At 37.0% G+C, this 21,408-nt stretch overlaps 1 protein-coding gene across 2 annotated transcripts in view; it reads left to right on the forward strand.

The window, feature by feature from the left end:
• LOC123550492 (splicing factor 3B subunit 3-like) overlaps nt 1-21,408 on the forward strand; it is a 55,051-nt gene that overhangs the window by 17,041 nt on the left and 16,602 nt on the right. For both annotated transcript variants that reach the window (XM_053545911.1, XM_053545910.1), the window contains exons 2-14: nt 3,053-3,285; nt 6,200-6,370; nt 6,687-6,859; nt 9,768-9,909; nt 10,664-10,776; nt 11,746-11,808; nt 12,045-12,223; nt 12,915-13,080; nt 14,533-14,628; nt 14,930-15,002; nt 16,683-16,834; nt 17,174-17,329; nt 17,640-17,795. In XM_053545911.1, the coding sequence (XP_053401886.1) occupies nt 3,060-3,285; nt 6,200-6,370; nt 6,687-6,859; nt 9,768-9,909; nt 10,664-10,776; nt 11,746-11,808; nt 12,045-12,223; nt 12,915-13,080; nt 14,533-14,628; nt 14,930-15,002; nt 16,683-16,834; nt 17,174-17,329; nt 17,640-17,795 (1,866 nt within the window). In that variant the 5' untranslated portion in view covers nt 3,053-3,059. The remainder of the gene's footprint in view (nt 1-3,052; nt 3,286-6,199; nt 6,371-6,686; nt 6,860-9,767; nt 9,910-10,663; nt 10,777-11,745; nt 11,809-12,044; nt 12,224-12,914; nt 13,081-14,532; nt 14,629-14,929; nt 15,003-16,682; nt 16,835-17,173; nt 17,330-17,639; nt 17,796-21,408) is intronic.

Raw genomic sequence — 21,408 nt, forward strand, 5'->3', positions numbered from 1 at the left:
GCTTCTACGACTTTACGTGGGTTGAATTTTGTAGTCAGTAAACGGATAAATTATCGGAAGAAGAAGCTCTTACTGGTTTGTTTAGTTACTACTGATATTAAAAATGATATTAATTCTTATTTTTCGAGAAATAAACAAATCGGCGAAACATTAAATTGTATTTTCTTGTAGTTTTTGAAATCGAAAGTAGATCGTCTATGTTTGGCTGCTTTGACGAAACGAAACAATTTTTTTATGAAAAGATTTAAATAAGAGGTAATTTAACCGTAAACTTCAATGTCAGATACTGCCAATTGCTGCTAAATGTCTTCGTATCATCACAATTTGTAAAATATATTGTTGAAACTGGAGAAAAGTGTAATCGTATCCGGATATAATATTTTGGGTAAATATCGAGCTGTGTTATGAAATTTTAACATTCAAGTTACCTACATGATAGATATTATTGTAACAGAAATGATTCTAGAATTTATTTTTATTACACCTACATATAATCTATGTCAGACTCGTATTCTAGTCCTGAGGCATGATCTGAAAGTAAAAAGATGAAGTGACAGTCATACTTTGGATATTGTAATACTAGAAAGAATCTAGATCGTAACCTTTCTGGAATTTTGACTGGTTTGGATAATTTGCTTACGATTCAGGTTCGCAAAAAAATGAAACCGTCACCCATTCTGCTTTTCATGATGACACATGGCTTGATTTTTGCAGTCAGTAAGCGGATAAATTATCCCGAGAAAGAGCTCTTACTGATTTGTTTAATTACTACTGATTTTAAAAATGATTTTATTTCTTATTTTTCGAGAAATAAACAAATCGGCGAAACATTAAATTGTATTTTCTTGTAGTTTTTGAAATCGAAAGTAGATCGTCTATGTTAGAGTGTTTTGACGAAACGAAACAATTTTTTTTATGAAATGATTTAAATAATTTCACCGTAAACTTCAGTGTCAGATACTGCCAATTGCTGCTAAACTGTCTTCATATCATCACAATTTGTAAAACATATTGTTGAAACTGGAGATTTTGGCAGTATAAAAGAAAGTGTAATCATATCCGGATATAATATTTTGGGAAAATATCGAGCTGTGTTATGAAATTTAAACATTAAAGTAACGGACACGATAGATATTATTGTAACAGAAATGATTCCAGAATTTATTTTTATAATACATACATAGAATCAATATCAGGCTTATATTCTAGTGCTGAGGCATGACCTGAAAGTAAAAATATGAAGTGACAGTCATTCATACTTTGAATATTGTAATACTAAAAAGAATCTAGGTAATATTTAGAAATTGAAACATAAAATTTTCAGTTAGAAATCGCACCAAAGGCTGTATCAAGGGTCTACATTTTCAAAATTTCCTTGTGATGATATCCCAAACCCTACTTGCAGGAGGGGGTATCCTCCCACACCCTCCCCCCATATTGCCACTTTACAGTTTGATACATTTGCCATTTTACCACCTGCCACAATGCCCATTTCAAAATCTGACTGCAGTTCAAAGCGGGAAGGAACACCCCTCCCAACACCCACCCTGCTACCGAACTCGTAAAAATGGCTCAAACATTTTTTCAGCCCAGTCTGGGCCTGTCTGTCTACATGAATCAAAACGGATAATTGAAAGTACATAGACTTTGGGACTACTGACATGGTTTTGAAGGGGTTAACAGGTCTGAAATAGAATAAATGATGGTTTTAACTAAAAAAGAACTGCATTTATTAATATTGGTTATCTTTTCCGAAATTGGTAGCTAGTCCGAGTAACTTCTCTTAGTTTCGAATGCGCAATTTTCCTGTCAGTGTAAACATTCATGACACTAAATATTGACACTCAGCAACATTTACATATCTTTAAACGCAAAAGTAAGTATACTTTAAATTCGAATCCCTTATAATATGATTGAACAATATCTAGCGTGTGACACGGTTATTGCCAGGCCCCTTATCTGTAAAATATCTGAACAGTTCTTTCGTCCATCCGTTACAAATTGTATGTGGCAATCCGCTCTATAAAATTTCAATATATAAATTTTCATATTCAAATTTTATCATGTGCGAATATATACCAGCCGATAATTGCCTGTTTTGGTTATGCCAGAGGCAAATGTTTACTGGAAAAATATTTATAGTCATGGGCAGTATCTTAGTGTCACCTGTCAAATTGTAGTTTGTACTTTCAACATTTTTATTTTTGCGAACCACTCTTCAATTTTAGAGAAATATATTAGGTTTAAATACTTGTATAATGTCAATCAAAGTTTTACTAGGCATCGATTGAATGTCCATTTCATCTATTGTAACAAAAGCTCTGTTCAGTTGGGGAAAAAAACTAAAACCAAACTGAAACTGGTAGACTATACTACCAGTACATCAATCCTTAGCCGACTCTCAGGCCCTTCAGGCCTTTGATTAATTATTTTAGAAATAAGTCCTGTTTCTTTGAGTCATATGAAGTTATGAAGTCTACAACATCACAATTTATGTAATAGAATTGGAGGTCCACTAAAGTCTGAGCAGGCCTACTAGATTTTAGCAGTTGGTGGACCTGCTGGCAACTGCTGAAAAAAGTTAAGGTCGAAGCCTGATTACTAATACGTAGGGATAACCACAGGCACGGGTCCAGTGTATATTTTTTGTTTAATATCAAAAATCCTCTTTTTTTTTTTTTCACACAAATATACTTTTTATATGTTAGTCAAATGAAAAAAAAATTGACCAAAAATCTGGTCACAGTATCGTATACATTGAAAAGGTGAACTACGAGCTTAATGCTATGGGAAGTTACTCAGCATAAGTTGTAGAACATGCCAAAATCGGAGTTTATACACTTGCAGCCTGCTGCATGATCGCACCTTCGAAACATTTAAAGCCTCTCATAAATGCTAAACTGACCCCATAAATTGCTTTGAAATACACAGTACAAGTCTCTATGAGCGAAATATTTCAGTTATCCTGGCAATTTCATTCCAGATAGCGGACGTGTTCCTGGATTTATCACTTCTTTTTGCAGCTGTATTTTGCTTTTATTATATATTTCAGATTTAGAATGCATCTGTACAACCTTACGCTTCAGAGGGCCACGGGAATTACATGTGCTGTACATGGGAACTTCTCCGGCTCCAAGTTACAGGAAGTGATAGTTGCTCGAGGAAAGATTCTTGAGCTGCTCAGACATGATCCGAACACAGGGAAGATATATCCTGTTCTTACACAGGAGGTGTTTGGAATTATCAGATCTCTAATGCCATTTAGATTAACTGGAGGAACCAAAGGTATTTATTGCAAAGTTCTTGAAACAAAATTTTTTTTTTTCCAACAATGTTGGGCCCCAATCTCAAGGACAAATAGAATGTATAGGCTTTGCGAAGCTACTGGGTATAGTCTGACATTCGGTCAAACAGACTTTGAAACTGTTACTGTCTGACTAAAAGAAAACTTGTCCGGATACAAAATGATATATTCATAATTCATCAAAAGATTTCCCAAATGTTCTACTTCATGATTGGACAGGGTTGGGCGGGAATTTCTAATGGCATTTACCGGGAATTCCCGTCTGGAAAATACCAGGGTTCTCGGAAACGCCGAAATCGGCGTCCCTGTACGCATAATTGGTCCCGGTATACGCGTGTTTATTGCAGCTTGGGAGTCCCCGGACGCATGTTTCTGCAGTGAGATGCAATGAAAATTAATTGATTACATAAACCTGTGAATACATAAGGCTTGACTCGAGAGCAAAATATGTGGGAAGGGGAATTTTGTCCACCTTGATAATTTCACAGGGGGAGGTGTTGTGCAGAGGGGATTTTGTCCTACATTAATTTTTGACTACATTTTACCTTTACCTTTTCATCGCACCTTAACAATATTTGGGTGAAGAATTGTGATTACAAAATGTCTGTTGGTCTACACTTGATTTGACAGTACAATCAATGTTGGGCGGTTAACCGGTTAAAACCGCCCTGGTCAGTACTCCCTGAAGTGGTCAATACCGGTCGATTCGTCAGCACTGGTCAATTAGTCAATACTTTCTTTTAAGATATTTTGTAAAGTTTATGAACAATTAAATTATGACTGTTTTAGAGCATTTGGGACTTGATTATGGTGAATGTAGGCATTAGTATTTAGTTAAAACAACCTAATCAGTACTCCTAAATTGGTCAGAAGTGATCGGTTGGTCAATAATATTTGGATTTTTACTGGTCATTGAACATATTCTGTTAGATTAGATTGCAAAGGGGATCCGGACATTTGCCCCCCAGGACATTTGCCCCCCAATAAAAAAGTGGACTGCTGGACATTTGCAAAGATATATTATTTTTCTACAAAAATGTCACAATAATTGGAAAAACTGCTAACTTAACTTAACTTAATTTGTAGAAAGTACATGTATTTCATAAACTATAGCAGTAAGTGTTTGATTCGCAAGTGATATATCTAATGAATTTTACTTGTATAAATAATTTAATGAAAAATTACTGTAAACACCTGGACCATTTCATGAAAGTGGTTTGTGTTTTGATAGCAATTGTCACATTGCCTAACTGACACCATGTGTTACAATATACAATAGGTATGATCTGGTCACTAATTAGCTGTCATAATTAATAACCCCACTGTACCATTCAATGCTTGAACATGGTAACTTTATTTTAAAAATAATTAATGCAGTCACAGTATTCAATTGACCAGTATTGACCACTACATGTACTAATAAGGGATATTGCATAGGACCAAAATTTGAATTGACCAGTACTGTCCATTTCAATGAGTGTAATTTATAGTGATAAAATCTTTAATTTAAAATCAAGGCTAACTGTAAGAAAATAAAAGCATTAATAATAATAAACTAGTGTAAACCAGTCTAAGTATATTGTCCAAAATGGAGCCTGACCAGGACACATTGCCAAGGACCAAAATTGAATCGACCAGTATTGACCACTATACATTTTTATGAACAAAACTTTATATAATTCAAATTGCTTTATTATTTTATATTACTATTACAGCCTGTGCTAATCTGTTAATGTACATTATGTAAAAGTGTTGAATATACCAATATTGACCAACCAAAGAGCTATAAAAATAAATAGATTGGCAACTTGAAAGGCATATAGAGCAAATCTCGCCAACCTCCCGTGACAAAAAAACGAGTTCTCGTTTACCGGAAGTGGCGCTTTCTCCACGCGCCATTTTGTATGCGAAAGCAAGTATTCATCGGTAAAATAATTATCACCGTATGACCACGCTTCTTTCGATGGCAAAAAAAACCCGTGTACTTCGTGTCTTAAGTCTTGAAGTTAAGACCATTTCACATTAAACTAATTTTGTTTTAGAAGCTAACATGTATTTTAAATGTAGTTTTAAAGGTACAAATTGTAACTCCATGCTCGCCGATTTTGTTTTTAGTAAAATAACGCCGAATCACGCTTTGACACGAGCTCACGCGAGATTACAGCCAGTTGCCATTCTGTGTATTTTATAGAGTGACCATAGTATTGAATCGTCCAGTATTGACCGGTATTGACCAGTTTTAACCAGTATTGACCGCCGGCCGGGTCAATACACATATTGACCGGCTTTTTGCCAACATTGAGTACAATAGAGGCCCGTGTTTTGACGAAACATTTAAGTCTGTCCGTCAGTCTAGTCAGTAGATGGGACTGCAACTTTTTCAGCTTTGGGAGTCCCAGGACTGCAACTTGAAATTGCTAGTGAGAACCCTGAAATACTATGAAAATTGCAAAAAATGGGAAATACTGCAAAAATGATTCCAATTCCAAAAGAAAATGTTGGAAGTTGAACACTGGGTGACATGTTAAAACATTTGTTCATTTAATTTTTCAAGGAAACAATTCTCTGCTGTTATGGAATTTAAGGTAGCTTTTGTTAAAGTCTTAACATCCAGTCTGTGACTGAAAATTTGCCATACCTGCTAAAAATTTATCTGACAGGCCAAATGGACTGGCATCTATGGCATAGCTGAAATTCCCAACTGAAAACTTGCAAAAAAACACCTTTTAATTTTCACAACTTTGTGTAAAATGGCAGGTCTACCTGTCTGATGATCCATGATGTTAATACCTTTTATCATTAAACTAGCATAAAGCTTTTGGGCTAAACTTCAGAAATATTTGTTCAACAGAATTTGAATTGATTATCTAGTGTAATATTTACATTTTGCTTCAGATTACCTTGTTGTGGGTTCCGACTCTGGTAGAATTGTCATCCTGGAGTTCCTAGCACAGAAGAACATGTTTGAGAAGGTACACCAGGAGACATTCGGCAAAAGTGGATGTAGACGTATAGTTCCAGGCCAGTTCCTAGCTGTGGATCCTAAAGGCAGAGCTGTTATGATAGGTGATTTACTGCGATGAATAGTTTCTTAATAAAGATGTGTGGTTAAAGCATAATGACAAATATAAATTGATTGTCAGTCTAAGTAACAAAAGATGAAAGTGTAGTATAAAGACAAAATAATAAAATCTTAATAATTTGAAGAGTGACTTCCATCTGACTGCATATAAAGTCTTATGTCTGAGACTTATCATACAGGTTTTAAATGTTGGTAGAAATGCAAGCTAACATTACAAAAGTTGAATTGGAAGTCCACATTGAAAGGGTTTTGCAAAACTGAAACATTAACTATAGACTTAAAATTTGTTCAATATTTCAGGTGCGGTGGAGAAACAGAAGTTGGTGTATATACTGAACAGAGATGCACAGGCCAGACTGACTATATCCTCGCCTCTTGAAGCTCATAAAGCAAATACCCTTGTCTTCTACAGTGTAGGCGTAGATGTCGGCTTTGAAAACCCTACCTTTGCTTGCTTAGAAATTGATTATGAGGTACAATTAATTGATGGATTCGTTTATTAGATCAACTATTCATAGAATAGTAGAGCTATTGGACTCGCCCATGTGTCGGCGTCCGCGTCCCGATTTGGTTAAGGTTTTGTATGTAAGCTGGTATCTCAGTAACCACTTGTGGGAATGGATTGAAACTTCACACACTTATTCACTGTGATAAACTGACTTACATTGCACAGGTTCCATAACTCTATTTTGCTTTTTTACAAAATTATGCCCCTTTTTCGACTTAGATATTTTTGGTTAAGGTTTTGTATGTAAGCTGGTATCTCAGTAACCACTTGTGGGAATGGATTGAAACTTCACACACTTATTCACTGTGATAAACTGACCTACATTGCACAGGTTCCTTAACTCTATTTTGCTTTTTTACAAAATTATGCCCCTTTTTCTACTTAGAAATTTTTGGTTAAGGTTTTGTATGTAAGCTGCTATCTCAGTACTTACTGATGGGAATGGATTGAAACTTCACATACTTGTTCACTGTCATGATCTGACATGCACTAAGCAAGTCCCATAACTCTACTCTTTTTTTTCTTCAAAATTATGCCCCTTTTTCGACTTAGCAGTTTTTGGTTAAATTTTTGTATGTAATCTGATATCTCAGTATCCACTAATTGGAATGGATTGAAACTTCACACACTTGTTCACTGTCATGATCTTCACACACTTGTTCACTGTCATGATCTTACATGCACTGTGAAGGTCCTATAACTCTACTTTGCATTTTTACAAAAGTATGCCCCTTTTTCAACTTAGCAGTTTTTGGTTAAGTTTTTGTATGTAAGCTGGTATCTCAGTATCCACAAATTGGAAAGGATTGAAACTTAACACACTTGTTCACTGTCATAATATGTCAAAGGGTCAAAACCTCTACTTTTCATTTTACAAAATTATGCCCCTTTTTCAACTTTTGTATTCTTTCAATTGACAAGGCTGTTGAATAGTCGAGCGTTGCTGTTCTCCGACAGCTCTTGTTAATTATGTCTCCCCCAGGAGACATATTGTTTTTGCCCTGTCCGTCCGTCCTTCCTTCCGTCCGTCCGTCCGTACGTCACACTTCATTTCCGAGCAATAACTGGAGAACCATTTGACCTAGAACCTTCAAACTTCATAGGGTTGTAGGGCTGCTGGAGTAGACGATCCCTATTGTTTTTGGGGTCACTCCGTCAAAGGTCAAGGTCACAGGGGCCTAAACATTGAAAACCATTTCCGATCAATAACTAGAGAACCACTTGACCCAGAATGTTGAAACTTCATAGGATTATAGGCCATGAAGAGTAGATGACCCCTATTGATTTTGGGGTCTTTCCGTCAAAGGTCAAGGTCACAGGGGCCTGAACATTGAAAACCATTTCCGATCTATAACTAGAGAACCACTTGACCCAGAATGTTGAAACTTCATAGGATGATTGATCATGAAGAGTAGATGACCCCTATTGATTTTGGGATCACTCCGTCAAAGGTCAAGGTCACAGGGGCCTGAACATGGAAAACCATTTCCGAACAATAACTAGAGAACCACTTGATCCAGAATGTTGAAACTTCATAGGATGATTGTACATGCAAAGTAGATGACCCTTATCGATTTTGGGGTCACTCCATTAAAGGTCAAGGTCACAGGGGCCTGAACATTGAAAACCATTTCTGGTCAGTAACTTGAGAACCACTTGACCCAGAATGTTGAAACTTAATAGGATGATTGGTCATGCAGAGCAGATGACCCCTAACGATTTTGGGGTCACTCTGTGAAAGGTCAAGGTCACAGGGGCCTGAACATTGAAAACCATTTCCGGTCAGTAACTTGAGAACCACTTGACCCAGAATGATGAAACTTCATAGGATGATTGGTCATGCAGAGAAGATGACCCCTAACGATTTTAGGGTCACTCTGTTAAAGGTCAAGGCCACAGGGGCCTGAACATGGAAAACCATTTCCAATCAATAACTTGAGAACCTCTCGACCCAGAATGTTGAAACTTCATAGGATGATTGTTCATGCAGAGTAAATGACCCCTATTGTTTTTAGGGTTACTCTGTTAAAGGTCAAGGTCACAGGGGCCTGAACATTGATAACCAGTTCCGATCAATAACTTGAGAACCACTTGACCCAGAATGTTGAAACTTCGTAGGATGATTGAACATGCAGAGTAGATGACCCCTATTGATTTTGGGTTCAGTCTATTAAAGGTCAAGGTCACAGTGGCCTGTTCATGTAAAATCATTTTTTGGAATTAACTTGAGAACCACTTTACCTACAATGTTGAAACTTAATAGGATGATTGGACATGCAGAGTAGATGACCCCTATTTATTTTGAGGTCACTTGATCAAAGGTCAAGGTCACAGGAGCCTGAACAGTGACTTGAGAATCACAAGGCCAAGAGTGTTGAAATTTAGCATGATGACTGGACATGCCAAGTAGATGATCCCTATTGCAGCCAACCATCAGTGTCTCTTTGACTTTCGCTCCTGACCCCTATTGACTTCTTGCTTATAGGACTTTGCATTGGGGGAGACATGCGCTTTTTTACAAAAGCATTTTCTAGTTTATTTCTTTGCTTGACCTTCAAATAAATTGAGTAGAATTTTTGCTTGGAATGGACAACATGGAAGCTTTCATATATTAATAAAAAATTCACAGTTCTGATAAGTTTCAATAAGGTGTCATATAAAAAGATTGCTTTCACACTAGGAATGAGAATTTGTGACTGCCAGTATGAGAATCTTTTGAAATATTCCATCCATCTGTGTTATTGTATTTCTTGGCAATATAATGGTATATTCTTCAAGTGCAGTTCATGCAAATAATGATGGCTTTTTAGCCCTCGTAAGGTCTTAAATGATTTTTTTTTTGAATCATGGTCATTTAGATACTTTTGCTTCAGGAATGTGATGCAGACCCTACTGGAGAGGCGGCGGACAAGGCACAACAACTTCTTACATATTACGAGCTGGATCTAGGGCTGAACCATGTAGTTAGAAAATACTCTGAACCTCTTGAAGAACATGCAAACTTCTTGATATCTGGTAAAAAATTTCAGTGTTCCATGTAGCTAATTCTATTTTGCCCAAATTAATACGAGTTGAATTAATCACTTTCATGGGGAATAGTGTTGCAAGTTTAAAATACATAAACAGTCTTCCTCTTAGTCTGTTAGTGTTTTCTTTGTCTACACATTAAAATTGTACACAGATTTGTTTGAAAGTGAAACTGATTGGAAATGTATTTGGATCACTTGACTGTTACAAAAACTGTTTTGCGTTGTAGTAAAGGAACTAGAATTTAGCCTGCTGGCGGCAAGTGATTTTTGCCTTTGCGACCAGTGCAGACCAAGATCAACCAGCACATCCATGCAGGCTGATCATGGTCTGCACTGTTTGTTACTCAATCAGTAAATGTTCAGTGAACACCCCTTTGAATAATTAGTGGTGCTGCCCAAATTCAATGATGGACCAGCCCATTTTAGAAATTTAGCAGGCTAAAGTTTAAAGACCGGGAGGCACAGAGTTAAAATGAATCATGCTGATGTTTTGTACATTTAATAGCTAGGGCAGTTAATTTGAATCCTTACTTTTTATAGCAGTATGTTTTCCAGAATTACTATTGAGGGCACCTCAAACAAATTTGTCATCATTAAGAACTATTTTATTATAAATTTGTTTCATTTCGACTGTTTGATATAAACTGTCGACAGTTGTTCTTTACATTCAGAAAATTTTTATTGTGTAATGTCCAGCCTGGGTTTGCAGACCAACATTTGACCAGTTTTCCTTTTTTCAGTTCCTGGAGGTACAGATGGACCCAGTGGTTGCCTGATATGCTCTGAGAACTACATTACATACAAAAATCTGGGTGACCAACCAGATATCAGGTGTCCAATTCCTCGCAGGCGGGTAAGTACTTCACAAGGAAGAACTTTTAGGTAACTGTAGAATATCTCTCATGACTTAAACGACAAGAGGATAGATATGATGTCTTCCGTGTTTCACCTGACATTGTATGATTACAACTTGTATGGAATCTGATCTATGCTTTCTGTTAAATTTTCTGTTTCTGTCCCTTAATTTTATAGGAAAACAGGCAGCTGTTGGCAGAATGCCTAACTAAACTATTATTCAAGTGCAGATGTATTTATACAGATGATCAGGGCAATTGCTATTTGTGTTTATTTTGTGTCAGTCTTAATTTATGATGTAGTACGTGTTAATTTTGGCTTGTAATTGTCTTGCATTTAGTCCACGGCAGTTTCTGTTTGTGGTTGGCCTACTGTGTGATATGTGGCTCTAGCTTTGTCATCTGTACACAATGCTTCCAGGGAATCTACTCTTACCTTTTAATTATTGTCATAGAAACTTGTCATTTCTAAAGAGAGAAGATTTAGCTATTAAAATCTATAGTTGGTTTTTGCTGAAGAATCTGATGTTACTATTAAAAAACGTCAAACTTTCACTAGCACCATTTTACACGCTCGGCCTGTGACTGTTAAATGAGCAACACAAAAGAAACAAATGTGAATTTACACTGCAGCATAGAAATGATGTTTTCCGTGTTTCAACTGATACTATTTGATTACAACATAGTCTTTGCTGATCTATGTCTGCTTTTAAGGAAATTGACCCATTGCTTGATTATGTGTTCTTAGCGATTTTTGCAACTCTCTTCTGTTAAAGAAAGCTATCTGTTCCTAATGGCAGGAGAATGCTGAAATGGCATACTACTGCAGTTGTCTGGAAATGGTCAAATGTGGTCATTACTGGTCCACTACCTTTAAAAATAATACTGAAAAAATCGTCAATTGCTAGTTACACTTTTGCACTTCAGTACAGAGAATATGGATCTAATATTTCTTGTTTTATCTGCAGAATGATCTGGATGACCCTGAAAGAGGCATGATTTTTGTTTGCAGTGCTACACATAAAACAAAGGTAAGTCTGAACAGTAATCAATAGGACGTTGGCTGTTGAAAAATGAGGACTTGAATTTTTTTTTTTTTTCAAAGAAATCTGCAGTTTGGCAAACGGAAAATTTCGTTTTCATGGAAATTATATTCACTTGTCAACAGACTGTTTCCATTTGTAAGCAAAATAAAATATGAAAAGAAATATGACACAGTTGAATTGGAAAAAGTTAATTATTTTACATTATTTCGTTTATTTTTCAGTCAATGTTTTTCTTCCTGGCACAAACAGAACAGGGTGACATTTTCAAGATTACTTTGGAAACGGACGAAGATATGGTGACAGAAATACACCTCAAATACTTTGATACAATACCAGTGGCTGCAAGCTTATGCGTGTTAAAGTCAGGCTTCCTGTTTTCTGCCTCGGAATTTGGAAATCAGTAAGTGGTTTATTATCTCAGGTTTTTATTGGCATTTTATGTCTCTGTGTTTTGTTGAAGATATGCTCGTATTTGTTGAGATGCATATATTATGTAGGGGTACAATGGAATCAACATAGAAATGATGTTTACCGTGTTTCACCTGAGCTCAGTGATTATGCTTTAATATTTGCTGATCTGTGTTTATTCCAATAGGAAGTTTATGAAAATTTGAGAGTAGAAATTTTTAAAATGATTGACTTTGTTACTATTTTGAAGAAAATTTAATGCTGTCTTCAAGACTGTTTGAAATTGTGAGGAGCATAATTTCAACATGGTTTCAATATTTTTTGCATAAAAAATATACAAGTATACTGGTCAGAAATCCAGGAAGCTGAAGAGCGCTGTATATGGAATTATAGACGTTTCCCGTTTTAAATATTTGACTAGAAAAAAAACGAAACTTTTCAATGAAATATACTGTGAAATCACTTAATTTTGTGTTGACAAAATTTCATGGTTTTGGTCAGTGTCCATCTTGCAGGGATATGGCTTTGTTGATTTTCAACTTTTGAAAATAACATGAATGGAAATTTTACTTGCTTGTTATGACTTCCAGGCAGAGATTTTCATGTTGAGTTTCTTATCATCACTGTCTTCTTCATTTTGTATTGTAACCAATTACAGTTGGTAGATAACTTCACTATTTCAGCAATCTGTACCAGATAGCTAGGCTAGGGGATGATGATGACGAGCCACGGTTCAGTAGTGCCAGTCCGCTAGAGGAAGGTACCACATTCTTCTTCTCTCCTCGACCATTGAAAAATCTGGTCATGGTGGATGAGATGGACAGTTTGTCACCAATAACCTCATGCCAGGTAACCTTTTGATTCATCATGAAAACCTGTTTCTTCAGAAGTATCAATTATTATGACATTTATAGGAATGGTTATTGTACCCCCCGACAACAAAGTTGTAAGGGGGGGTATACTGGTTTCAGGTTGTCTGGCCGTCTGTCCGTAGACGCAATCTTGTGCGCACCATCTCTCCTTATCCCCTTGACAGAATTTAATGAAACTTCACACAAGTGATCAGTACCAACAGTAGTTGTGCATGGGGCATGTTAGGTTCTTTTAGAAAAAAAATTTGCAGAGTTATGGGACTTTGTTTTTTTGTTACTATACTATATACATAGACACAATCTTGTGCGCACCATCTCTCCTCATCCCCTTGACACAATTTAATGAAACTTCACACAAGTGATCAGTACCAACAGTAGTTGTGCATGGGGCATGTTAGGTTCTTTTAGAAAAAAAATTTGCAGAGTTATGGGACTTTGTTTTTTTGTTACTGTACTATATACATAGACACAATCTTGTGCGCACCATCTCTCCTCATCCCCTTGACACAATTTAATGAAACTTCACACAAGTGATCGGTAACAACAGTAGTTGTGCATGGGGCATGTTAGGTTCTTTCAGAAAAAAAAATTTGCAGAGTTATGGGACTTTGTTTTTTTGGTACTATACTATATACATAGACACAATCTTGTGCGCACCATCTCTCCTCATCCCCTTGACACGATTTAATGAAACTTCACACAAGTGATCAGCAACAACAGTAGTTGTGCATGGGACATGTAAGGTTCTTTTAGCGACAAAAATTGCAGAGTTATGGGACTTTGTTTCTTGTTAACATACCATGTACATACAGTCTGCATATGCAATCTTGTGCGTGCCTAATCTACCAAACCCTTACACACAGTTTAATGAAACTTCACACAAGTGATCAGTACCAACCCTAGTTGTGCATGGTGCATGTTACATTCTTTTAGATAAATATTCTGCATAGTTATGGGACTTTGTTTTTTGTTACTATACTGTATACATACAGTCTATATACATACAGTCCACATAATTATGCAATCTTGTGTGCGTCAAATTGCAATGTACTGTGTCAGTGCATGCGGGGGGTACATTCATCACCTTTAGTGATAGCTCTAGTTGAGGTTTATGGTATACAGTAGTATTGTGTACTGTTGAATAGGGAACCATTTGTTGGCTGATTCCAGCCTTTTTGCGGACTAGCAAAAATTGTCTGTGCCATTGAGGACAAGTCTTGTAAGCCCTGGAAAAGCAATGCTGATGGAAAAGGAACAGATTCTGACAATCTTTGCTTTTGATTTTAACTAATACTTTGTTTTGATAACAGTATAAATTTTGTGTTACTAGTTAATTGAATTGCCATGGTTTGAAATACATTGAAAGCATAAGTACTAGTTTCAGGTAATCAGCTTCAGATTTAATTGTAACTGTTTTCATATCCTGTAGATAGCAGATTTGGCCAATGAGGACACACCTCAGTTGTATACATTATGTGGCAGGGGTCCCAGATCTTCCTTGAGAGTTCTCAGACATGGTCTCGAGGTAAGTTAGCAGACAGACAACTTTTTTCTGGTTTATTAAAGAATACAGAGTATAGTAAGGTAGGACTGCATTGATATGATGTTTTCCGTGTTTCACCTGATTGAAATGATTATAACTTTATTTTTGACTGATCAATGCATCATAAATGAATGGTTGTTAACATGTATCCATATTCCATTGAGTACTATTATGTGAAATCTGAATTTTAACAATGTTGTTGTTTCAGTATTGTAACTCTGGCTTTTGAGGGAAACTTCTTTAGTGTAGCACATGTAAATATTTTTGATTTGATACATTGCAGGTATCTGAAATGGCCGTGTCAGAACTGCCCGGTAATCCCAATGCTGTATGGACTGTGAAAAAACACTCTGATGGTAAGACGTATTGTGTGTATTTCTGTCCAATGGACTTCCTCCCTATACAGCTCGAGAGTGTTTGGACTAAAAAATCGGTGTCAGTTACTTTCAGCAGTCGTCTTTTTATGAAATGATGACTGAAATTGTTTGAAGTTGCTTTATTTTTCATTAGCAAAATTATTCAGCTCTTCACAAAATATTTAGAGACAAACGTTATTCCAGAGATAAGAGGTAAATAACAATGGTTTGGGGTTACTCCACTTGAAGGGAAAAAAATGGATTAAAAGCAATGAGTATGTGAAAATAATAAATATGGCATCTGAATGAAAGGCTGTATATGAAGGAAGTTTAAAGGACATGTAGCATTAATATACAAGTTTTGTTGTGTTGTAGGTAATGCAGAGTTGAGGGTTAGCAGTTCTGTCAAAATGTTTCAGGGACAGGGTCTTAATTCCAGTTGTAAAAATGTCTTGATAAAGTTACTTGCCTAAAATAGCTTGACCAGTACAAGGAAGCTCACCATGAGTGGATCTTGATAGGCAAGTTTTGGTGCAACTTTACAAGACATGTACCAGTTCTCTGCAAGATTGCTTCTTCTGCAAGCTGTCTATAACTAGCTTGACAAATTTTGAAGTTTTCTTGCAGGAGATTTGTTTTCAGGGATATTTATTGCCAAAAAAGAAATCTTAGAGTGAAGTAAAGTTAAATTCTCGAATGTCATAAATTTGCTAACAGTAGTTGACGAAAGAAAGGATTGATTTTTCGCTGTTTTTAGTACAGAATTTGAATATCTGCTTTATGAATATGGTCTTTACAATAGCTGTAAATGGACACCTTCCTCATATTGTTACCATTAAATGAACTCGATGGGATGGGAGGAATTATACAATAAGTGAAACAAACAGAAACGAGACTAATTCAGCCAGGCTGGTGTTTGAGTGACACCATCACCATGCCTGCTTTCTATTTCAGATTTGGGAGCTCTTTGATTCCTTAGATACAGCATTACACAGGTGGGTATTTAGGACTGAAAGTTATTTTCAACGCAGTCCTGCTACTGATTGTCAAAGTGTTAAAGTCATTTTTCTTAGGGAGGAAGTATTGTTAGCAAGTGTTTTGTGGTAGTCAAGGAGTTTGTGGTAATTTTACTGAGATGTATGGCTAATCTGAGACGAGCATAATGAGTGCAGTTTTATGTTGTGATATCAATTGATGCTTCTAGTTGAGAGAACTGGTGTTCAAGTGTAGAGGTCAGGAGTAGGAAGTTCAGAGGTGCGTTCTCTGAAAGATAGCATTTAATGTTACTCATCCTCCCGTTGTAATTTTGGCTTGGCAAGCCCTAGCAGAGAATCAAAGTGTTTCTTGTAAAGGGTAAAAAAGAAACATTTTTAAATTCATAGGCTGTTGTATGTACCAGAAGATTCTATCCAGTAATTAATAAGAAACAAAGTCCTTATGTATGATTTGTGTGTAGTGGAAAGGGAAAGAAATAGTGTCAGAAAATTCAATTCTGTTTTGCTAAAGTTTTGAATCATCTATTTATATTCTATCTTAACCAGCTTTCCCCAGTAGGCAAGAGTCTGTCATCTGTACATAATTGTTTACAAGCCCATCTATCCCCGCGTTGAAATGGCTGAAATTGATCTTGCTTGTGTAGTATAGAAACATTCTTAATTTTAGAGACATGTATATTTTCAGATGACTATGATGCTTACATTATTGTGTCCTTCGTTAACGCTACACTGGTACTGTCTATCGGAGAGACTGTAGAGGAAGTGACAGACTCGGGATTTCTGGGTACAACACCAACACTGTCATGTTCTCAACTTGGAGAAGATGCTCTAGTCCAGGTACGTGTAGAAAAATTCAAATGTTTCGCACTTTCATGTTGGCAACCAATACTTGTAAGTTCCTTTCATATGAAAAATACTTGCATATGGCTCTTGGAAGGTCTGTGGTTATACCAAAGTGCCTGTCTTGGCATAAAGTAATGCCATGAGGGACACGTTACGTAATCTCCCGCCATTTAAGCTAAGGAGTCATCATATTACCTATGCAGTTGGTGCGTCTTAATTCTTAAGGAAAAAGTTTAAGAATTCTTAATGCCCTTTGTCATGATTATCTTCACTGTCCACATTTCATAGTATGATTACTAGATGTATATGATAATGTATTGTTTATATATTCAGATTTATCCAGATGGCATCCGTCATATCCGATCAGACAAGAGAGTTAATGAATGGAAGACACCTGGCAAGAAAAATATTGTAAAGTGTGCTGTGAACCAGAGACAGGTTGTCATAGCACTGTCTGGTGGTGAGCTTGTCTACTTTGAAATGGACCCAGTAAGTAACAGATCTTATGAGTTATCTGTTAAATCTGTGTTTTCTCCTTGGTTGCATTATACTGCTTATAGTTTGCTAATTATCTTTCTGGCAAAATGAAAAAATCAATAATCCCTTGTATGTGGATATAAATAGATACTAAAAGATTTAAATTTGTTGTCTATATTTTGCACCAGGCTACGCCAAAGGTATTAGAAAACTTCAAATATTTGTATTACCTTGCACAGAATTTGTTAATGCAATTCAAAGACCAGAATTTCGAAAATCCATCAGAAATTCCTTTTAAACAAGCTGTTTTGTCATACTATAGACAGGACAACTGAATGAATACACAGAAAGGAAGGAGATGTCATCAGATGTTGTATGTATGGCACTAGGACGGGTACCGTCAGGAGAGCAAAGATGTCGGTTCCTGGCTGTCGGGCTTGCTGACAATACTGTCAGAATTGTCTCCCTTGATCCCTCTGTAAGTTAAATTATTTTGTAGTTTTAAATACTGGGTTATGGATAATTAGTCTAAGCAAAAGTGTAGAATGCAATACTAGTAAAAGAATATGGATAGGAAAAGTGCAGCATTGCTGTGTACTGTCATATGAGCACTCCAAATTTATTATGTCCCCCCTTTGAAGAAGGAGGGGTATATTGTTTTGCAGATGTCGGGCGGTCGGTATGTCGGGCGGTGGGTCGGAATGTAGACCAATCCGTTTCCGGATGATAACTCAAGAACGCTTGGGCCTAGGATCATGAAAGTTGATAGGGAGGTTGGTCATCACCAGCAGATGACCCCTATTAATTTTGAGGTCTGTATATCAAAGGTCAAGGTCACAGTGACCCTGAATAGTTAAACGGTTTCCGGATGATAACTCAATAACACTTGGGCTTAGGATCATGAAAGTTGATAGGGAGGTTGGTCATGACCAGCAGATGACCCCTATTGATTTTGAGGTCATTATGTCAAAGGTCAAGGTCACATTGGCCAGGAACAGTTAAACGGTTTCTGATCTTTTTGTCCAAAACCACAGGGCCTAGGGCTTTGATATTTGGTATGTAGCAAAATCTAATGGTCCTCTACCAAGATTGTTCAGATTATTTCCCTGGGGTCAAATATGGCCCCACCCCGGGGGTCACCTGGTTTATATAGAATTATATAGGAAAAAACTTTGAAAAACCTCTTGTCCAAAACCACAGGACTTAGGGCTTTGATGTTTTGTATATGACATCATCTAGTGGACCTCTACTAAGATTGTTCAAATTATTCCCCTAGGGTCAAATATGGCCCCGCCCTGGGGGTCACATGGTTTATATAGACTTATATAGGGAAAAACTTTGAAAATCTTCTTGACCAAACCACAAAGACTAGGGCTTAGATATTTGTAATGTAGCATCATCTAGTGGTTCTCTACAAAGTTTGTTCAAATTATACCTCTAGGGTCAAATATGGCCCCGCCCCAGGGGTCACATGGTACATAAAGACTTGTATAGGCAAAAAACTTAGAATCTTCATATCCATAACCTACATCATTCAGATTTGGACCACATGTATAGTTTTGAGTGGCAAGATGAAGCTTGACATGATTTGACCTTGATCTTGACCTAGTGACCTACTTTCACATTTCTGTAGCTACAGCCTTCAAATTTGGACCACATGCATAGGTTTGTGTACCGAAACAAACTTTGACCTTGTTATTGACCTAGTGACCTACTTTCACATTTTTGAAGCTACATACTTCAAATTTGGACCACATGCTTAGTTTTGTGTTCCGAAATAAAATATGTCCTTGATTTTGACCTAGTGATCTTTTTATGCCCCCGAAGGGAGGCATATAGTTTTTGAACCGTATGTCTGTCTGTCGGTCTGTCAGTCTGTCCGCAATTTTCGTGTCCGGTCCATATCTTTGTCATCGATGGATGGATTTTCAAATAACTTGGCATGAATGTGTACCACAGTAAGACGAAGTGTTGCGCGCAAGACCCAGGTCCGTAGCTCAAAGGTCAAGGTCACACTTAGACATTAAAGGATAGTGCATTGATGGGCGTGTCCGGTCCATATCTTTGTCATCGATGGATGGATTTTCAAATAACTTGGCATGAATGTGTACCACAGTAAGACAACGTGTGGAGCGCAAGACCCAGGTCCATAGCTCAAAGGTCAAGGTCACACTTAGACTTTAAAGGATAGTGCATTGATGGGCGTGTCCGGTCCATATCTTTGTCATCGATGGATGGATTTTCAAATAACTTGGCATGAATGTGTACCACAGTAAGACGACATGTCGCGCGCAAGACCCAGGTCCGTAGCTCAAAGGTCAAGGTCACACTTAGACGTTAAAGGATAGTGCATTGATGGGCGTGTCCGGTCCATATCTTTGTCATCCCTGGATGGATTTTCAAATAACTTGGTATGAATGTGTACCACAGTAAGACGAAGTGTTGCGCGCAAGATCCAGGTCCGTAGCTCAAAAGTCAAGGTCACACTTAGACGTTAAAGGATAGTGCATTGATGGGCGTGTCCGGTCCATATCTTTGTCATCCATGGATGGATTTTCAAATAACTTGGCATGAATGTGTACCACAGTAAGACGACGTGTCATGCGCAAGACCCAGGTCCGTAGCTCAAAGGTCAAGGTCACACTTAGACGTTAAAGGTCATTTTTCATGATAGTGCATTGATGGGCGTGTCCGGTCCATATCTTTGTCATTCATGCATGGATTTTAAAATAACAACGCATGAATGTGTGACACAGTAAGACGATGTGTCGCACGCAAGACCCAGCTCCGTAGGTCAAAGGTCCTAAACTCTAACATCGGCCATAACTATTCATTCAAAGTGCCATCGGGGGGCATGTGTCATCCTATGGAGACAGCTCTTGTTTTCACATTTCTCAAGCTACAGCCTTCAAATTTGAACCACAAGCATAGTTTTGTGTACCGAAATGAACTTTGATCTTGAGATTGACCTAGTGACCTACTTTCACATTTCTGAAGGTATAGGCTTCAAATTTGGACCACACACACAGTTTTGTGTTCCAAAATAAAATTTGACCTTGATTTTGACCTAGTGACCTACTTTCACATTTCTTAAGCTACAGCCTTCAAATTTGAACCACATGCATAGTTTTGTGTACTGAAACTAACTTTGATCTTGAGATTGACCTAGTGATGTACTTTCACATTTCTGAAGGTACAGGCTTCAAATTTGGACCACATGCATAGTTTTTTGTACCAAAATAAAATTTGACCTTGATTTTGACCTAGTGACCTACTTTCACATTTCTCAAGCTACAGCCTTCAAATTTGAACCCCATGCATAGTTTTGTGTACCAAAATGAACTTTGATCTTGAGATCGACCTAGTGACCTACTTTCACATTTCTGAAGCTACAGCCTTCAAATTTGAACCGCATGCATAGTTTTGTGTACCAAAGTGAACTTTGATCTTGAGATTGACCTAGTGACCTACTTTCACTTTTCTGAAGCTACAGCTTCAAATTTTGACCGCATGCATATTTTTTTGTTCTGAATTGAAATTTGACATTGAATTTTATCTATTACCTTACTTTCACATTTCTCAAGCCACAGCTTTCAAATTTGGACCACATGCACAGTGTGTTGTACTGATATGAAATTTGACCTTGAACTAGTCTTTAAATTTGGAACATTAAAAAATGGCTCAGTGGTGGGCGCCAAGATCACTCTGTGATCTCTTGTTAGGTTAATAGGTTAAAGGTCAAGGTCAGATTGAACCAGAACGGTAGAACTTTTGTTTAAAGTAAGCATATAATTTCTGTTCCTTGTGCAATTACTGAATGCATCAAGGGGGGCATTTCGTGTTCGACGAGCTCTTGTTGATACAAGAATTTATTTCAAAGTGTATGAAATGATGTAGAAAAAGGTTTGTAAGAGTATGGAAATGATGTAATTTACTTCTCCACTTCATGAGAGATCATGATTACAGATGTCTTACAAACTGATCCATATTCTTACTAACTGGTACTTCAATTTCTGACTGTTCAAAGCTATTTATAGCTGCGGTTGATCGATTTCATTTTGAATAGAATGGTAACAGCATTGGAGTATGAC

Source organism: Mercenaria mercenaria, chromosome 6, assembly GCF_021730395.1.
Source record: "Mercenaria mercenaria strain notata chromosome 6, MADL_Memer_1, whole genome shotgun sequence".
NCBI classification, from domain to species: Eukaryota; Metazoa; Mollusca; class Bivalvia; order Venerida; family Veneridae; genus Mercenaria; species Mercenaria mercenaria.